The 16,389-nt window shown below is 41.2% G+C and overlaps 1 protein-coding gene across 3 annotated transcripts; it reads right to left on the bottom strand.

Moving 5' to 3' along the window:
• Positions 1–2: 2 nt before the first annotated feature.
• On the bottom strand, positions 3–16,384 carry LOC135487597 (adenylate kinase 9-like). Of its 3 annotated transcripts, XM_064771535.1 has the most exons (30): positions 16,357–16,384; positions 15,605–15,748; positions 15,090–15,360; positions 14,442–14,731; positions 14,052–14,252; positions 13,535–13,776; positions 12,968–13,302; positions 12,638–12,733; positions 11,843–11,986; positions 10,887–11,106; positions 10,545–10,775; positions 10,153–10,256; positions 9,517–9,546; positions 8,506–8,616; positions 7,448–7,503; positions 7,086–7,269; positions 6,853–6,959; positions 5,891–6,103; positions 5,456–5,664; positions 5,097–5,339; positions 4,630–4,918; positions 4,191–4,421; positions 3,731–3,949; positions 3,312–3,525; positions 2,919–3,120; positions 2,442–2,806; positions 2,095–2,253; positions 1,606–1,912; positions 908–1,125; positions 3–800 (listed from the first exon to the last, which is right to left on the bottom strand). In XM_064771535.1, exons 1-30 carry the CDS (start codon positions 16,375–16,377, stop codon positions 589–591), a joined length of 5,868 nt encoding a protein of 1,955 aa, XP_064627605.1. In that variant the 5' UTR covers positions 16,378–16,384; the 3' UTR covers positions 3–588. The 3 variants fall into 3 exon arrangements, with proteins under 3 accessions (XP_064627605.1, XP_064627607.1, XP_064627608.1); XM_064771537.1 differs by lacking the exon at positions 9,517–9,546; XM_064771538.1 differs by lacking the exon at positions 11,843–11,986.
• Positions 16,385–16,389: the final 5 nt, after the last annotated feature.

Genomic DNA, 16,389 nt, shown 5'->3' with positions numbered 1-16,389 from the left:
AAACTATTATTTATTGACAAACTCTGTACAAAATAATATACACAATTACTGGCAATTCAATGTCTATTGAAAAGTCAAGTAGCAGTTTATGTAAGGTATATCACAGACTTATAATTATCAAATAAATTTACTACCAGCTCTTACAATGACGAATAGTTTGACTTGCAAATAGTATAATGTTTCCATAAACCAAATTAACGTGAATACAAATTGTCAAAATCAGTAAAAAAAAGCATTTGAAAACTTGCTGGACGGATTCGGAAGTCTGAATTAAGCAACACAAAGGACCTGAAAGAACTGAAAGGCAAAGACAAGTCTTGGCATGGACGGTACATGTAGATCATACTCAGAAAACAATTGAATATAGAGGCTGCCTCAAGAAAGCTGCTAGGCCTGGCTGAATAAGGCCCATGATCTGTTTATACAAGCCTACACAAATATAGAAAAAATTGGAAAAGGGATCAGTTTGTTCTGATTACAAGTTGTAGAAAAGTTTCAGAGAGTGACCACTGACGGGTTAGTCAGCAGAACAAAGTTCATTAACTTCGAATTTTTAGTCTCACTGTCCAATAAGAAACGGTTTTTGTTTCATGCTATCCAAGTCGTTGTCGGTGTAATGTCTTTGAGTGCCAGGAATTCCTGTAATTTCATGTCGAATTCGCTTGGTCTTAGATCCGGATCTGTGTATTTCACTGACATTTTGTCGCCAAGGTAATTTATCAGCCGACACGTTTCTTCAAATTTATCAAGTTTCTGCTTGTATTTCTTCCGGACGTAATCTGAACTCTTCGGGTTGAATGCTGAAAAGGAAAACAAACTCGTTAACAAAGCAAGTAGCAAACTGTGGAAGAATATCTTGGGCTAAAGGTGAAAAGATCATTTCAGGTCATCATACACAGTTACATACCTTTCAAATGATACGCCACATACAACTGAGCTGATCGGGACGCTGAGATGAACGGATACTTTGGTTTGAAGCATCCAACAGCAGTCAGTGCCTTGGTCATGGCGGTAGCGACAGACTGTTCCATGTACCCCAGCATAGGCAGGCTGACAATGGGCAGCGGCTGTTTCTTGGGCGGCAACTTGTGGGGAAGTTTCAGGTCGGAGTATTTGTCTGGACGTCTGAAAAGGAACAGGAGTTAGAAAGAAGCAAAAGTGTTGACCAGATTAAACAATAAACACTTTGGTTTGATGTGGCTCAATTCTGGCCTATTTGTCAATACCAGGTAAATCATAAGTTCTGGATTTAACAAAAAGAAATGTGATGCATGCTTGTGACAATACTTCTTGTAAAGTAACTTACACTTTAATTCTGAACTGCCAAATAATGAATGAAGAGGAATAGATAGAGAAAAGGTTAACAAGACTAGTTTATGTTCTGAGAATATCCCTGGCATGAAAACAAAAACTCACTGTATTGTCATATCCAGTTGTGACCATTGCAAGAGAACACCCCGAGAAACCGAAGTGTAGCAAGCTGCAGATTGACGATATCTATAGCATTGTTCAGTGATTAAGATTACTTGTCATCACGCAAAATTGTTCATTGCCCCCTCCCCCACACCGCCCTCAACAAATCAGCTAATGGAGTTGAACTCTTACCTCAAGAACTTCTGCAGTTTCTCCTCACACTCCATACTGTAGAACTTATCTCTGTACTCGGCAACGAATTCGGGACTTCCAGGAACGATCGCCTCATATCTCAGCTTCTCATCGAGATAGGTCACAGGACAGTATCCAAGCAGCTCCATCTTGTCGGGGTAGGACCGGCCTATCTCCTCTGGGGGTACGCGTCGTGGTAAGAGTTCAGGAGATGGGAGTTCCCTTGGAGCAACGGGCGGCACGTATTTCTCCGGCTCAGCGAGGAAGAGCTCGAGTTCATCTGGACCAGCCATCTTATAATAGTAACCTGAAGAAAAATGTTTTTCTTTAAAAGTCTCATCATTATAGGAAAGATTAATCTACCCGTTCCAGTGTTTTGAAGAGCAAAGACAATTTCAATTTGAGTATGAGTTTCAAAAGTATGATATAATCATTCAGGGATAAACTAGCACGGCTTTTTTATGACATTTGAGGCTCAGGGGGACTTACCTCGGAATTCTGCAGCATTTTCTAGTGAATCTGTCACAGAGCAATCCACAAGTTCACCTCGAAGAGCAAGGCTGACAGGACAATATTCACCAAACGACCCAAGGCGAATCTTGCACTCGCCAGGGGTGATACACAGACTGAAGATACTTGCAGCTTTACCTGAAATGACAAGTGAAGATAGAAAACCTAGGTTATCTTTGCACCGGGCTGCAGTCCTTTGCTTGCCATGGAATTACATAGGCACAAGGTATAAGGAATCTCTGTTTTATGTCCCATTCAAAGGATTTGACAATCATGTTAAAGTGACCCGCCTTTGTTTACAAACTATGTGACAATGCAATACTTACCATCAGCAATCCTCTGCAGGTATGTCTGAATCTTCTGTATACTGTCGCTGGCCTCATCCAGGGCAGAATCCCATACATGCCATTTTGATCGCTCTCCGTCAACAATTTTATAATTCTTATGCTCCTTCTTGTACCATTCACGCACTTCGCCAACCTCCTTCTGCCAACACGCTAAACGTATTGCCAAGATTTTAGCACTGTCATGGTATGGCAGTGCCCTGCTTTCTGCAAGTCGATCCTTCGTACCGCGGATCATCAACTCTTTGCTGTCGACTTTGAGTTCTACGATTTTGGTTGGAATGATTCTTCTCTCTTCCATCAGCTCAACTTGTTTCTTTGTGACTGGGAAGCCATCAAGGATGTAACTGCAACAAGATTGCCAAAAGTAAGTCGTTACTAAAAAACCTTTTATGGATTTATAAATTTTTTATATGAGCAATGGGAATGTTCTGAGAACTACTGAGTAATTCAACATACCCTCTTGTCTGGCATTTCATATCAAGCAGAGCAACATCTAGTGCCTGAATGGCCAACTCATCAGGGACAGTTAGACCACGCTGGATGTGGGAGTTGATTAGAGTGGCAAGTTCCGTCTTCGGCTGGAACATCAGGATGTTTCGAACAGCTTCACCAATGGACAGCCTGGAACAACCGTACTGTTCTGCAAATCTGTTGGCCACTGAAAACGAAGAGATTTATTTGATGATATAGTAATATAGTGTACTATCTGTTGAATATGCAACAAATCTGGTAAGGAAATCAGGATAAGCTTGCTTGGTCCTGTCAAACAGCCTGTCTCACAACTCTGGGAGCTACTTGACCCCCGTTCTTCCAAACAGCTTTCGTTCTGCAAAGAAGCTTCATACTCACAAGCAGTTTTGCCTGACTTAGGGGGTCCAATAATTGACATTCTGATTGGCACAACAGGCTTCGGAGTGGGTTGCTTGAGGTAAGTGAGAGGATCCTGGCAGAAGAACTCCCTGTTCTGGGACGTTGACATGAAGTAGACATGCTGGCGGTAGATCGCTGGGAAGCTGCTGTAGCCTGGGCCATGCATTGGCTGGATGCAGTCACCATCACTCAGCTGGAACATCATAGGTTTACAACTATTTGTTGGCGTGACCGCAACAATCAAGGTATACAGTCAAACTGACTTCGGTCAACTGAGTTTTGAAAAATTTACCTTTTTCAAGGTCATACCACATTACTTGACAGGGCACTTTTTCATCAACAAGACCACAGACCCAATCTCAGGTCAAACATTAAGAAGTAAGAAGAATTTTACTCACAAGTACAGGATCCCATCTTCCAAATCGGCTCGGCTGCTTGTAGCCAAGCTGTAGCATTTTGATTGCGAGTTTTTCACTGATGGGGTAAACCCGCTCGAAGAGGCTGTGACGATAGTGGATGTATGGTTTGAGTTTCTTTGTGAGGGCATAACGAACGATGTGAGGTTTTCTTCCACCTTCAAGTTCAATTCTAGGAATCATGAGCTCCTCTAAAGTGTCCTGAAATCAACAATACAATAATGGAGATAAGTCATATAATCTGATTAATGAATAATTATCAGGAAGAATTATCCATCTACCGGCCTGTTTTTCCCCATTCACCAGTTATAAAACGGCTTAGCGGCTATCTTAGGGAAAGATCCATGTAGGATACACAAGATTATATAGAGGAGGCATTTCAAACAAATTTTGTGATTTAAATTTGAGTGAAAACTATTAGTGTCAAAACGATATCTCTTACCTGACAAGCAGCCAACCTATTTGTGTCATTGTCATACACCTCCTCCATGTCATTTTTGATTCTGTCATGAGCATCTTCTTCAAGTTCCTCTTCCTCCTCCTCTTCTTCTTCCTCCTCTTCAAACTCTTCAGCTAAGATTCCTTCAATATCCATCTCTTCTTCCTCTTCTTCTTCCTCAACTTCTTCTTCGGAGCCGGACTCATCGCTACCACGTTCTTCTGCCTTCTGTGCCTGAAGGAAGAACAAAGGTTGAAAGGTCAGGAGAAGAGATAGATGACAATATGAATAAGCAGTGAGACGATTGAAAACCGTAAGCCATTTGCTCCTTTCTCACAGACCACTTGCGTGTCGATGACTATCAGATGCACCCTCCAATGAGCTTTGATTGAGACCCTTCTACAAGCTTGACTGCTGAAACCACAGTGACTCAAACACTTACTGCTCTTTCAGCCTTTTTCTCAGCCATCTCCTTCAGTAACTCATCTCGTCTCTTGGCAATAAGGGCATCCCTCTTCTTCTTTGCCTTATCTTTAATGCGCTGCTTCTTGGCAAGGCGTTTGTCTCTCTTTGCCTTCCATTTGTCCATCTTTGGTGGCAGAAGACGTGCAATGACGTCTGTGTCTTCAACTGATAGAATTAGGGCAGCGTCTGGGAAGAGTCCGGTCTCGGCAAGATAGCGAGCCTCATCTTGGGTCCGAGGGAATCCTTCGAGTACGAAACCAGTTGACCTGAAACGACAAAACGATTAAAGGTAAGGAGCTATGTACATATTGCCAACCAAGACAAAATAGTGATGACCGAGTTCATACAAGAGGAGTTCATGTGTCTACTGGTAATTGGAACATGATCCTAATACATGTAACAATTCATCAGGGTATTCTCCATCATTGAGGAAACCAGACTTACTTGAAAGGTTCTGCATTCCACCATCCCGGTACGATATTATCTAACGTCTCATTGGGCAGTGCCTCGTCGGATTCCAAGTTGGCCTTGATGTTCTCTTCATCCTCCGTCAACTCAGGCTCAGCCTCCTCCTCTTCCTGAGCTTCCTCAGCCTCCTTGCTTTCAGGCGCCTCAGGTGGGGCCTCTTCCTCGGGTTTGAACTCTGTGCCATCAGGCGCGGTGATGGCAATCTCAATATCATCATCCCTGAGTAAACAAAATGGAGTCAATTACATTTAATTTTAAAGAAGTTAACTTTGTAACATTTGTGTATTTGACCAAATTTTCAAGGTTTCTGTGGAAAGGTTTTATCCACAACTTACTCATCAGGTTCCTCCGGCTCATCTGGTTCCTCCTGATCCTCCTCATACTCGGGTCCAATCTTCTTCCCCTTCGTCTTCAGCATGATCAACTCCTGCAGACGCTCTTTGAATGAGATGTGGAAGATACCCAGCTTCTTCGCCAGGTGGCGCCCATGTAAGCTCTTGCCGGAACCTCTGGCACCGAGGATCAGCAGTCGGAGTGGTGGAGCCTAAAGACGAATATGAGGAATAGTTGGTCACAATGTCAGTTGACTTTTTGAGTGCCCTGCTGGATATCGTTTGCACACATCTCCTTTTCTCTTTGGTCAAACCCTGAACTCCACAGCTTTCTCTTCTTGGCAACAGGCAGGAGGCTGTTTAACCTTCCCTGATGCGTTCAATGACCAGCTCTCTGACCTTCACGTTGGAATCATCTGAGTTTATATGAATACTCACCGTTGGTGATTTTCCCTGCGGCATGTAATCTGTTGGGGCAGCAAGGAATTTATCCCTGGCCTCATTTGATGAGAAATAATATGTTTTCTCCCGGAACCGCGAAGCAACTTCAGGGTTCCCCGGGAACAGGACACCAGACTCTTTGAGGGCGACTGGACAGAAATGGTTGAAATCACCCAAGGGCTTCTTCTTGCTGCGATTGGGATCCTCCTCCTAAAGAAAGAGGTAACATCAGTTATTGCCTAGGGAGAGGTGGATTGCCAAAATTGGATGGACCGATAATGTTACTGAATTTGAATCTAAAAGAAAGACTGTTTTTGATGGAACAATTAAGACCAATACAATCTCTGCATGCCAAAATAATGCATTCATTTAGTGAAGTAGCAAACAAAATTGTGTCTGTACATAGTAGACAGTACATGCAGACAGTGTCATTTCTCCTGAGAAGTGTCATCGACAGATTCTGCATTTGGTGTAAAATGGTCCCGCAGCCATGTGAAGTATCAAGTGAAAACATTCTGACAATGTGATGAAGAAATTGAACAAAAGAAAAGTTGTCAGTGAGAGAAAAACACTCGCTGTGCTCTGGCACTCTAACATACTATTATTCGGTTGTTATGAAGTGATCTCTTTTGAAACTTGTGAAGTTGGTATGCTGCAAGTGACTCCCACTAAGGAGCAAAGGAAGAATGTTGCCAATTGTGAATCAATGAGAAGACATTTTGATTACGATTCACATTATCAGTACCGTAAACCACCAAGTTTTCGCGGTACTGATACTTTCATGAATTTTGTAAAGGGGTCAAACAGGTATACGGTACTAATGGTGCAAAAGTTACTGATCTACTTTTTAGAATTTGAAAAACTCATCAATTAGTGGAATTCGATGGTTATGAAATCTGAAAAGGATGTTGGATTGGTATTAGGATTACAACAGCAGACGACAACAAAAGAATATTTACCTCTTCTCCATCGCCTTCTTCCTCTTCTTCATTATCAGCATCAGCATCTTCTTCTTCTTCATCAATATCGATACCAGTCTGCTCCCAGCCCTGGTAGGCAAAAGGACCTAGAAGAGAAAGACGAAAGTTATGTCAGAGTGTCACAAAGTGGGTCTGATCAATGTTCGATTTACATTTATGTCCTCTTTGTGACCTATAAATAAATGTCAACGAAAGCTGGAGCTTAGACTTACGTTCAATCTGCTGAACGGCTTCCTGGATAATCTCAGTCTCCGTTTTGCCTTCGACCTCAATCTGGAGGGGCTCAACACTGGTACTCCCTGTGATGATAGCCTGGATGCTTGGCCATTCATTCTCCCACTCCTTCCTCTTCTGTTTCTGGGCATCCACTTCAGGGCAATCAGGAGGAACCAGATCCTGCGGAGAGAAATGTTCAGTTATCTAAAAGTTATTATTTCAAGATAATGAAGAGAGCTAAAGTAAGTACGTTAGTCAGGTCACCAAGTAATTTCACTGCAGGCAAACTTTTTTGAAGATAAATCTTTTCATTGTCTTGATAAATCAATAATGCGGAAATTCAGAAATAAAATCTTACCTCTTCTGGTGTTGGTGGCCGCTGCTCTTCGACAGGAATAGGCTGCTCTGCCTCAACTGAAAACAAGAAACCAATATGAAAAGCTTGACAACTGGTCAAAAGTCCTACTGTTACTCCTGGCTCCAAGGCATACAGTAAGTTTCTTTCTGTGATCAATTTTAGACTCTGGGATACGGTAATTGAAACAAATTATATCAGTTTACTTATCAACAAGTTTAATTTTATTAGCTGGCAATTAGACTGATATTTTGCCTTGACAAAAGTTTTTAGATTCATGACTTTATATCTTAGAATGAAGCAATTATGCCTTAGTAGTGGTGTTATCTAACTTGTCAACCATGTTCATGTAAAAGTTATCTACAGGAAACTCGAAAGTAAGCACTGGCAACATGAAATGAATAATGGCTGCATGCACGCACTCACTGGTGAATTATAAAATTTGAGAAATTGCGAAAGTTTTGCAGTGCTGGTCTTCAAACTTGGTAGTGTATGATGTTAGTCAGATTTAAAGTTTTTGAAGTTCAAGACTTAACATATTGCACCATTTACATGATTTTGATCAATGTTACTGATTTAGATTGCAACTAAATTTGTCATGCCATGAGAATATTGCATTGTCAAGTTTAAATATCAAGAAAAAGTTTAGGAAAGGGGTGGAATCATGGATGATTTCAGAACATGCTTGAAATTAAATGGATTAAACTGTGGAAGGTAAACTTTCTTTAATTGTGAGTTTTCAACTGAACTTTTGCATTCATGCAGTTGTTGACAACATCAAGGTGTACACAATTTTAGTTACTGATTATACCATTTTTATTCCTTTTCTCAGGGAAGTCCAGCAAGCATTATTAGGAAAAATTGGAAGAAATCATTTAACCAGGATTTCACAGCAAGGAAAGGGATATGTAAAGAATCTTTAAACTCTGTCTTAGTTTAACATGACCTCCACATGAAGACATCCTGAAGAACCCGGACACCGATAATATATTATAAATGTAGCACAGCCAAAACAAGAAATTTTGAAATAGTTTCCCATCCTCTTTGTGTTTGTTGCATACCTTCATCTGTTGATGGTGTAGGAGTAGGAATAGGAGTGGGGGCTTTCTCAGCAGGCTCCCCTTCAGTCTCCTCAGCCTCCCCTTTGGGTTTCTCGCCTTCCTCTTCCTCCTCTGTTAGTAAACAAAGACAGAGTGACATCATGCACAACATGCAAGTGAAGACAACATACAAGGCAAGAGTACAGTATTGGACTGAGAGATCGATGCTTCCAAAATCAGATTGACATTTCAACGAGGAAACTGTTTTCATCTGAATACTGCAAACTATGAAATTTTCATATTGCTAAATGTTTGACAATATGTGAAAGTTTGGTGGTTTACAGTTATGTAAGACTGATCTTGAAGAAGGAATCTCCAGCCTAAGCAAAACATTTAATTGAGAAAAGCTGATATCAGGCAAACAACAGATTTTAAGCTTTTTATCACTTTCAGTGGTGATGTCAATGAAACAAGACACCTTACCAGCAAATTACATTCGACTGTATAACATGTATAGTCAGCAACAATGGGTGATATGAATAAAGACTAGCAAATGCTTTTATCTAAAACTCCATGTACATTTACACTTGGCCTTTCTGTACAAAATTGAAGTAAAAGCATTTGCTAGTCTTTATTCATATCACCAAATGTCAGAATCAAAGTTTCAAAACCACAAATCATATCACATGTTAATTTCAAGAAATTTATCCATTATTTTGTGACACACAACACAAAACACAAAATTTTTTATGGAAATTGTGACAGATTAGGACGAACAAGTGGTACAGAGTGGGTATAAGGCAATAGGCAAACACACATGTTAGGCAGTGTCCTCCACAGACATTTTAAGTAAGGTGGCAACAAAGCTTGGAGCATGAATTTCGTTGTCTGGAAATTCAACAAGGAATTGAAAGGAAGGACAGTTCCACATCTGTTAACAAGTTGGGTCTTTTGGTTGTGTCAGGAGAGAGACTGTTCACCACATTACAAAAATTAGATGTGGAGTGAAAAGTGACACGTGACATGAAGTACCTTTCTGAACAAGCGGGGCATGGGCCGGGGCTGAAGTGAAGAAATTGCACGTGCAAAATAAAAAATGGTGTCAAGAATGAACTGTCTGGTACTCAGAAGCAATTGATATAAACCCATCATTCGATGCAAATGTGTGGATATGATCTGAACTGAAACTTGTCTAGTAAAACACCTGAAAAAGTGTGTATTCATGCAGCTAGCCAACTAAACTGTGCTTAACGTATTGAATGCTGCCTTTAAGAAGTGAGATGTGGGACAGAAATCTTTGCGCTAAAAAAACCCGATAATGTAAAAGTTTAAGAAGAAAAAGTGCCTCAGTTTAATTGATAATTGGAGGAGGAGCTGTATGCTGAGGTACCTGGTCCTGGAATCAAAGAATTTGTTAATTTTAACCTATGCACACCAACTGTGTACTGTGTGCATGGGTTAATTTAAGCCAGCCAGCATTGAAAGCCACAGTATACCAAGCCATTCATCAAAGGGCTCATGCAGCGGCATTCAACACACCCTGGCTGGCCTAAACTGCTACTCACAGTACCAGTATGTAAACTGAACATATCTCTTCACTGGGCTCACCGCAATATATGTTTGAGCACGATATAACAGTGATTATGCAAAATGTAAATGATATCATACCTTCGCTGAGTTCTTCGCCAGCTTCAATTCTTCGCCTCCTCTCTTCCTCCTCAGCAGCCTTTTTGGCCTCCTCTTCAACTCTTTTTTCCTCCTCTTCTTTAAGTCTGATGTAGAAAGGCAATAATAAATCATCCAATGAATAATCATAATAATGGATGTCCTTCAGACCAAAATTCGACATATTAGTTCAAATGGTTTGAAATCATCAAACCATCGAAGTCAGGGGAAACAAGCAAATGACTTTGATACACCAAGTGTATAGGAGAGAGGTCGTCCAACAGCAGGAGCTAATCAAGTTTCATACGGACTGTTTTGTAATAAATTTTGAGCTTCTGTTTTCTCTAGACAACGAATATCTTTTGAAATCTTAAGAAATTATCATCTGTCCATACCTCTGTTCCTCTTCTTTTCTTGCCTTTTCTGCAGCTGCAGTATCGGCTCTCTCCTTCACAATGCCGTCGATCTCTGCCCGATTGATGCGGTACCACCTCTTCATCAGGAAGGTGCTGTTTTCGGTCGGATCTTTCAGGCAGACAACCTCGTCAATGACAATGCCCTTCTCAACAAGGACGACCCATTGTTCCCGGGTTCGGGGGAAATTGTCAAGGACCCACCCACCATTCCTGCAACAGAAAGTCACAAGTTTTTAAACTCTACTGGATAGAAGTGAAATGCAACTCCAAAACAACTACAATATCTCTGCTGGCAGGAAACCATTGCATCTCTTTACTTACAATGGTCCATCAGGGTTGCCCAGCCTCATCTCCTTCTCCACCTCCTTCATTGCCTCCTCCATCACTTCGATGTAAGCTTCCACAGGCAAGGTTAGCTCCTGTTTCTCAGCCTCAGCAACAGCAGCGTCAACGATGGTCACAACCTCGGGATGCGTCTCGTCAACGTCGATCGGAGGAGGCCCTTTCTCTTCCTCTGACTCAGGCTTGTTCTCAGACTCATCTGCAAGTTGAATCAATTAGTTGGAGATGATAGAAAATAGTAATAATTTCTCAATTCAGTTAGTACAGAGCCCCACATGTACACAAGGCACGCAGACTTTAGGGTTTTGTTTTTACCAAAACAAGGGCCTGCATGAGGGAGGCGTTTCAATTGTCTGGCATTTAAAACTTTGTAACACCCAAACTTAGAATACTGGCGGAAACACTGTCCAAATATCTTTGCTGTCATATCATTTGCAAGGTCTGAAAAAGTCTTTGTTATCATTGATGCTGGTTGTAATGTAAGAATACTAGCTTCACACAAAAGAAAACTATATTCATGCTCTAAGAGCTAAACGGCTTGCATGTTGAGTCTTCTACTAGTAGTCTATGCCTATTAAACAAGACCAACATTGAGAAATACCAATAAAATTTGCTCTAGACCTTCTAACATATATCTAAAGCTTTGTACAATGTGTTTCTGTAGAAAAAAGGTTTGCTAAAGGGTTGGGATTACCAAAGGAAGGGATAGATGCTTAGAACAGTACAACGCTGCTACTAAATTGCTTGTAGAGGTTTGTGGAAGTTCTAGACTCCTAGCTGGGTGCCATCTTCAAGCCACTATCGCCTTATACAATGCGAAGACTTCATTTCATAGCACCGACCTTCGTCCGGAATGGCAGATGGGAGTTCTTCAGGGATACTCTCTAGAGTCTCTCCAGTTTTTTCCCTTTCAAATACCATGGAGGAATCATCACCTTTTTTCTCCTCCTCTGGCTCAGCAGCCACTGCTGCGTCTTCTTCTGTTTTTTCCGTCTGCTCAGTTTCTGCATTGTCGTCTGTTTTTTCCTCAGACGTAGTTTCCGGTTTGTCGTCTGCTTCCTCAGACATTTCTCCCTCATCTTCGTTAACAAATGTATTGTTGGTAGGTGTGGTTAGATCACATGCAGGAGGTGGGAAATATGCAACAAAATGGCATCAGAAAAATAAATTTAGAACACTACTTCTAAAATTAGGTCCTGCCTGACTCATGAGCAAATTTCTTGGCTTCTTATTGAAATAATGTGTCAACGTGTAAAGCCGGTGAGGTACATCCTTCCTAGTCATACTACATGTAAATCAGCTTATTACCCCTCTGCCAACTAAAAAACGTTGAAACAGTATGTAACAAATTTGAAGCCTTATCAATAGCTTTATGCCATCAACAAAGAAGTCATGAGCCAGGCTCTTTATGTACTACACGCAAGTAAAAACAAATTAAGGATTTATACAGTTTACACTACTTACATGTACAAGCATGAACATGTTACATGGACATTCTCACATTCACAATATCACAACAAGACAGACAAACATCAGCAAAGCAAATAAAATGAAGCTATTATTATTAGCTGGATAAGGATCACACACAGTTTCATCTTTTTACTCCACTTGGTAGCGGAATTCACCAAGTTGATGCCACTAGTTTGAAGACGATATTTCACTTTTATTGATGCATCCTGTACACCTGACTAAAAGGACACAATCTTTATTTAATCAAACTAGAATCATACCTTTCTTTTCACCATCTCCCTCCTTTTCTGCCTCGTCTTTATTTTCACTGTCCTCTCCTTGTTCAGCCTCAGTCTCTTCAGCTTCTGTTGCTGACACTGTAAATAAGGATTTCTACATTTAGAACTTTACCTTAATCAATTCAGAGTCTGATAACAATCCTCCTCAACAATTCTGTTTGAAAACTTGTGGATATATTCAGTTCCCAGTATCTCTAGAGGGGGAACGTTTTGGAACAACAACAAACACAGGAACTCCTAAAAGCCCTAGGCTTAGGAAGTTTGTTTCTTTTGCAACTTGGGGCTAATATCAACAATGCTAGGTTTACTCACTTTCTTCTTTCAACAATGCTGCCTCCTGCTCTTCCTTCAGCTTTGCCTTGACAGTCACTATCGCTTGTTCAGTCGCCTCCGTCTTTGCCTGCTCAACAATCTTTTTCTTTTCCTCCTCAAATTTTGGTTTCATTAGCTCATCAATATCCAGAACCTTTGCACCATATTTCTGTGCCAATTGGTGGGCAATTGCTGTTTTTCCTGAGAGGTGAGGCCCTGTGACGCAGATCTTGCATGGCGGCCTTGGCTGTGGAGGCATCAGGTATGGTCTGGGGTTCTTCAAGAATTTCTCAACTGCTTCTGGACTGGAGAGGACGTACGTCTTGTCTAGAAAACTAAAAGAAAATTTTCAATCAGTAAGCTTGTAACTGTCTAGAGGGTGTTTAACCTGAAGATTGTATAAGATATCCATCAAATCAAGAGAACTATTTTAACTCTTCGAAGACTAAGTTTTGAACAGACTGTGTTGAACAATACCATATCATTTCTCCAACATGAGAACTTTCACATAACTGACTGAAAACTGCAGTTGGATTTCAAGACGCATTGTTTATAAGTCAACCTTACCTGACCGCAAATTCAGGTTTGCCAGGCAGCACATTGCCCTCATGCAGAGCGACAGGACAGTTACGCAACCATCGACTCCTTCGCCACCGGTATCGTGGTGCCACCATCATTTTTGAAGCAAGGGAACGCATCAATTCATCAGTTTCAATATCCTCTGGCATATCCTCTTCTTCAGGATCCTGCAGACGATTGGCAACCGCTGCAGGTCGGAGAACAAAACAGCTCAACTTATTCATCAGTTGCTGCAAGAAATTGAAAAGTTCATTAATAAAAGTATTCAGCATGATACAAATGAAACATTTCTTCAGTCAATAAACTTTGTGTTGCACTTGAGTCAATACTTCTACAGTTCAATTCTCTGGAGACGCCGCTGATCAAGTGACCCTAGCGGTTACACGCAAGCTCGACATGTGTCTACAGTACAAAACAAGTCCATCAAAGTCATGGGGAATACAAGTAGGCCTATTGCTATTCTGACTTTGAATGGATGATCCAAATTTGATGTTTCTACACTCACCTTGAAGAGTATATGAGCCGGTTGGTTAGCATCCAATTCAATAAGATACTGTTGGTCGTGGTCTGCCATGTAGTCTTCCAGCATCCTTAGCATATTGTTCTTATAAATCCTTACATTCTCTTCAACGTGTTGTGGCAGATCTTCTGGTCGCTGAAGTAGCCGCTCAACAACCTCAGGGGGCAGCTCATGGAAATCAGTCTCCTGAAGAAAAGGGATAGTGATGATATTTAACAGTTCAGGGAACTTCTGTAGTTAGAAATGAGAAAGTCAGTAATGTAAACCGCATTATCTTTTGAGAGCACAATTGCCCTAACCTTCGGCAATAAAGTAGAGCAATTTAATAGAAGAAGAAAAAGATAATCCCCATCATAACAATTACGGCATCCTTACTTCTTCTCCAGTCTCCTCCTCCTCTTCCTCTTCTTCTTCCTCTTCTCCACCTTCCTCTAACCCTTCCGTCATCAAGGGTGACTTCTCTGGGGCGTAGACTTCCTTGATGTACATTTCACCACTAACTGGATCAACTTTTTGACCAGTTCGTCGACTTTCTAGATCCTTATCAGGAAGCTTCAAGTTGATTATGAAGTCTGGTTTGAGTTTGAAGTTTTTTATCAACTCAAGCTGGTCTTTTATTGTCATGTGATCTTCGCAGAGGGATGGAAAACCATCAAGAATATAGCCTGAAATACAAAAAAAGAATCACACATTAATACAAACTGAGAGCAATATCTGTAAGATTCTCAAAAATCATATACATGTACCTTTATTTGTCACTTTTGATCATTATATGTTCATTCAACCCACTGAAAAGCCCGAGGACAAAACTGTTATTCAACAAAAGTCAGTATAAATGGCTGCAGACAGACATCCGAGACTTCATATGACAGTATACCAGTATTGTCTCTGTTGTGCAAAATTTAAGCCCTCTTCTTTCCCAACAGCCATCAAAGACAACAAACATCACCTCCACAGAGTCATGCAACTGCAAGCACAACCAAATGATGTGATTTTTGGCATAATGACGACTCTTAGTCTTACCATGATGGGCAACCTCAACTGAGTTCACTTTTTCTTCAAGAAATTTTACAGCCATCTCTTCAGAAATGGCTTCCCCTTTCATCAGAATCTCTTTGGCCTTGATCCCAAGCTCAGTCTCAAGCTCCACAGCTTGCATGATCAGGTCTGAAGCAGAGATGATTTCGCATTTCCATTCTTGAGCAAGACGCCTTGCTAAGGTGGTCTTTCCAGAGCCAGGTTTTCCAATGATGATGAAGCATGTTGGCTTTGAATGAAGGAACTGCAATTCTGCCTGTAGTGTAAGTGTAAAAGAAAACAACAAAATCGTTACTCTGATTGCTCCAAGATTTCTTTGCAGAATACTTTCCGAGATTCTAGCCCTATCATTTCCCCAAAGTCAAATCCAACATAGCCGCTGACTGAAGCTGGTACATTTTTGACAACTTGCTAATCAGGCACACAAATGGCATGAAACGTTCAGAAAATGTGAAATGTGAAATAAGGATGACCCCTAAAAACAACTGTAGGTAATTTACCTGGTCTTCATCATAGGGATCTTTGCCTAATTCCTCCATCAGCTTCTCTACCTCTCCCTGATGGCTTATTATCATAGGCGCATCTGTGGTTGCTGTACCTGGAGGCTCTCCTGAAGGGGCCTGACCCGAGTCAGCCAGTGGGTCCTGTAAAAATAAACAAAGTATTATATAATTATATATAGCCGAAGAGAGTGCTATCCTCGAACGGTGGACAGAATACTGCCAAGATCTGTACAACTACTAGAACTAGGCCTACAAGCTTTTAAGCCAGATTCTTCCATCCTCCGCAATATCATTATTAACCAGCCAATTAATTATGCCAAGACATTGACAACCAGGACGGCAGGAGAGTAGTGACGACCAGATCCTACCTCAGCTCAGGACCTCAGGAGGTCAAGGAAGCAATCAGAACCTTGAAAGAAGACAACATCAACATCAACATCTGGATGAATGGATGGATGGATGGATGGATGGATGGAGACTGCCGTAATATACAGGCTGGTGCTATAGCCTCAGGAATGACCGACAGACTCACACTCACAGTCACAGTGACAGTCACAGTGACAGTCACAGACTGAGAGAGTGGACCGGCCTCAAAACACCTCAACATGGTGCCCCTACGACTTTAGGTCAAGGGTCTTAGTAGTAGTAGGCTAGTGGTAGGCCTGAGATATCGGGAAATATCGAGAATCACGGAAAACATTAGTGTTTCGATTGACTTATTGCTATGTTTTTGTGTCGAAAATATTCACCTGCGGTACGAGGTCCACCATATTTGTTTGGTC

The sequence above is a fragment of the Lineus longissimus genome, chromosome 5 (genome assembly GCF_910592395.1).
Source record: "Lineus longissimus chromosome 5, tnLinLong1.2, whole genome shotgun sequence".
Taxonomy (NCBI): Eukaryota; Metazoa; Nemertea; class Pilidiophora; order Heteronemertea; family Lineidae; genus Lineus; species Lineus longissimus.
The sequence above is the reverse complement of the archived record's forward strand: the minus strand, read 5'-3'. Positions and strand labels throughout refer to the sequence as shown.

Excerpts from the sequence above, each read along its gene's own strand:
- LOC135487597 (XM_064771535.1), bottom strand. The coding sequence starts at position 16,377 with ATGGTGGACCTCGTACCGCAG. Across the intron at positions 10,776-10,886 it reads GGCAACCCTGATGGACCATT|GAATGGTGGGTGGGTCCTTG; the intron begins GTAAGTAAAGAG and ends TTTCTGTTGCAG. Across the intron at positions 10,257-10,544 it reads AGAAAAGAAGAGGAACAGAG|ACTTAAAGAAGAGGAGGAAA; the intron begins GTATGGACAGAT and ends TTTCTACATCAG.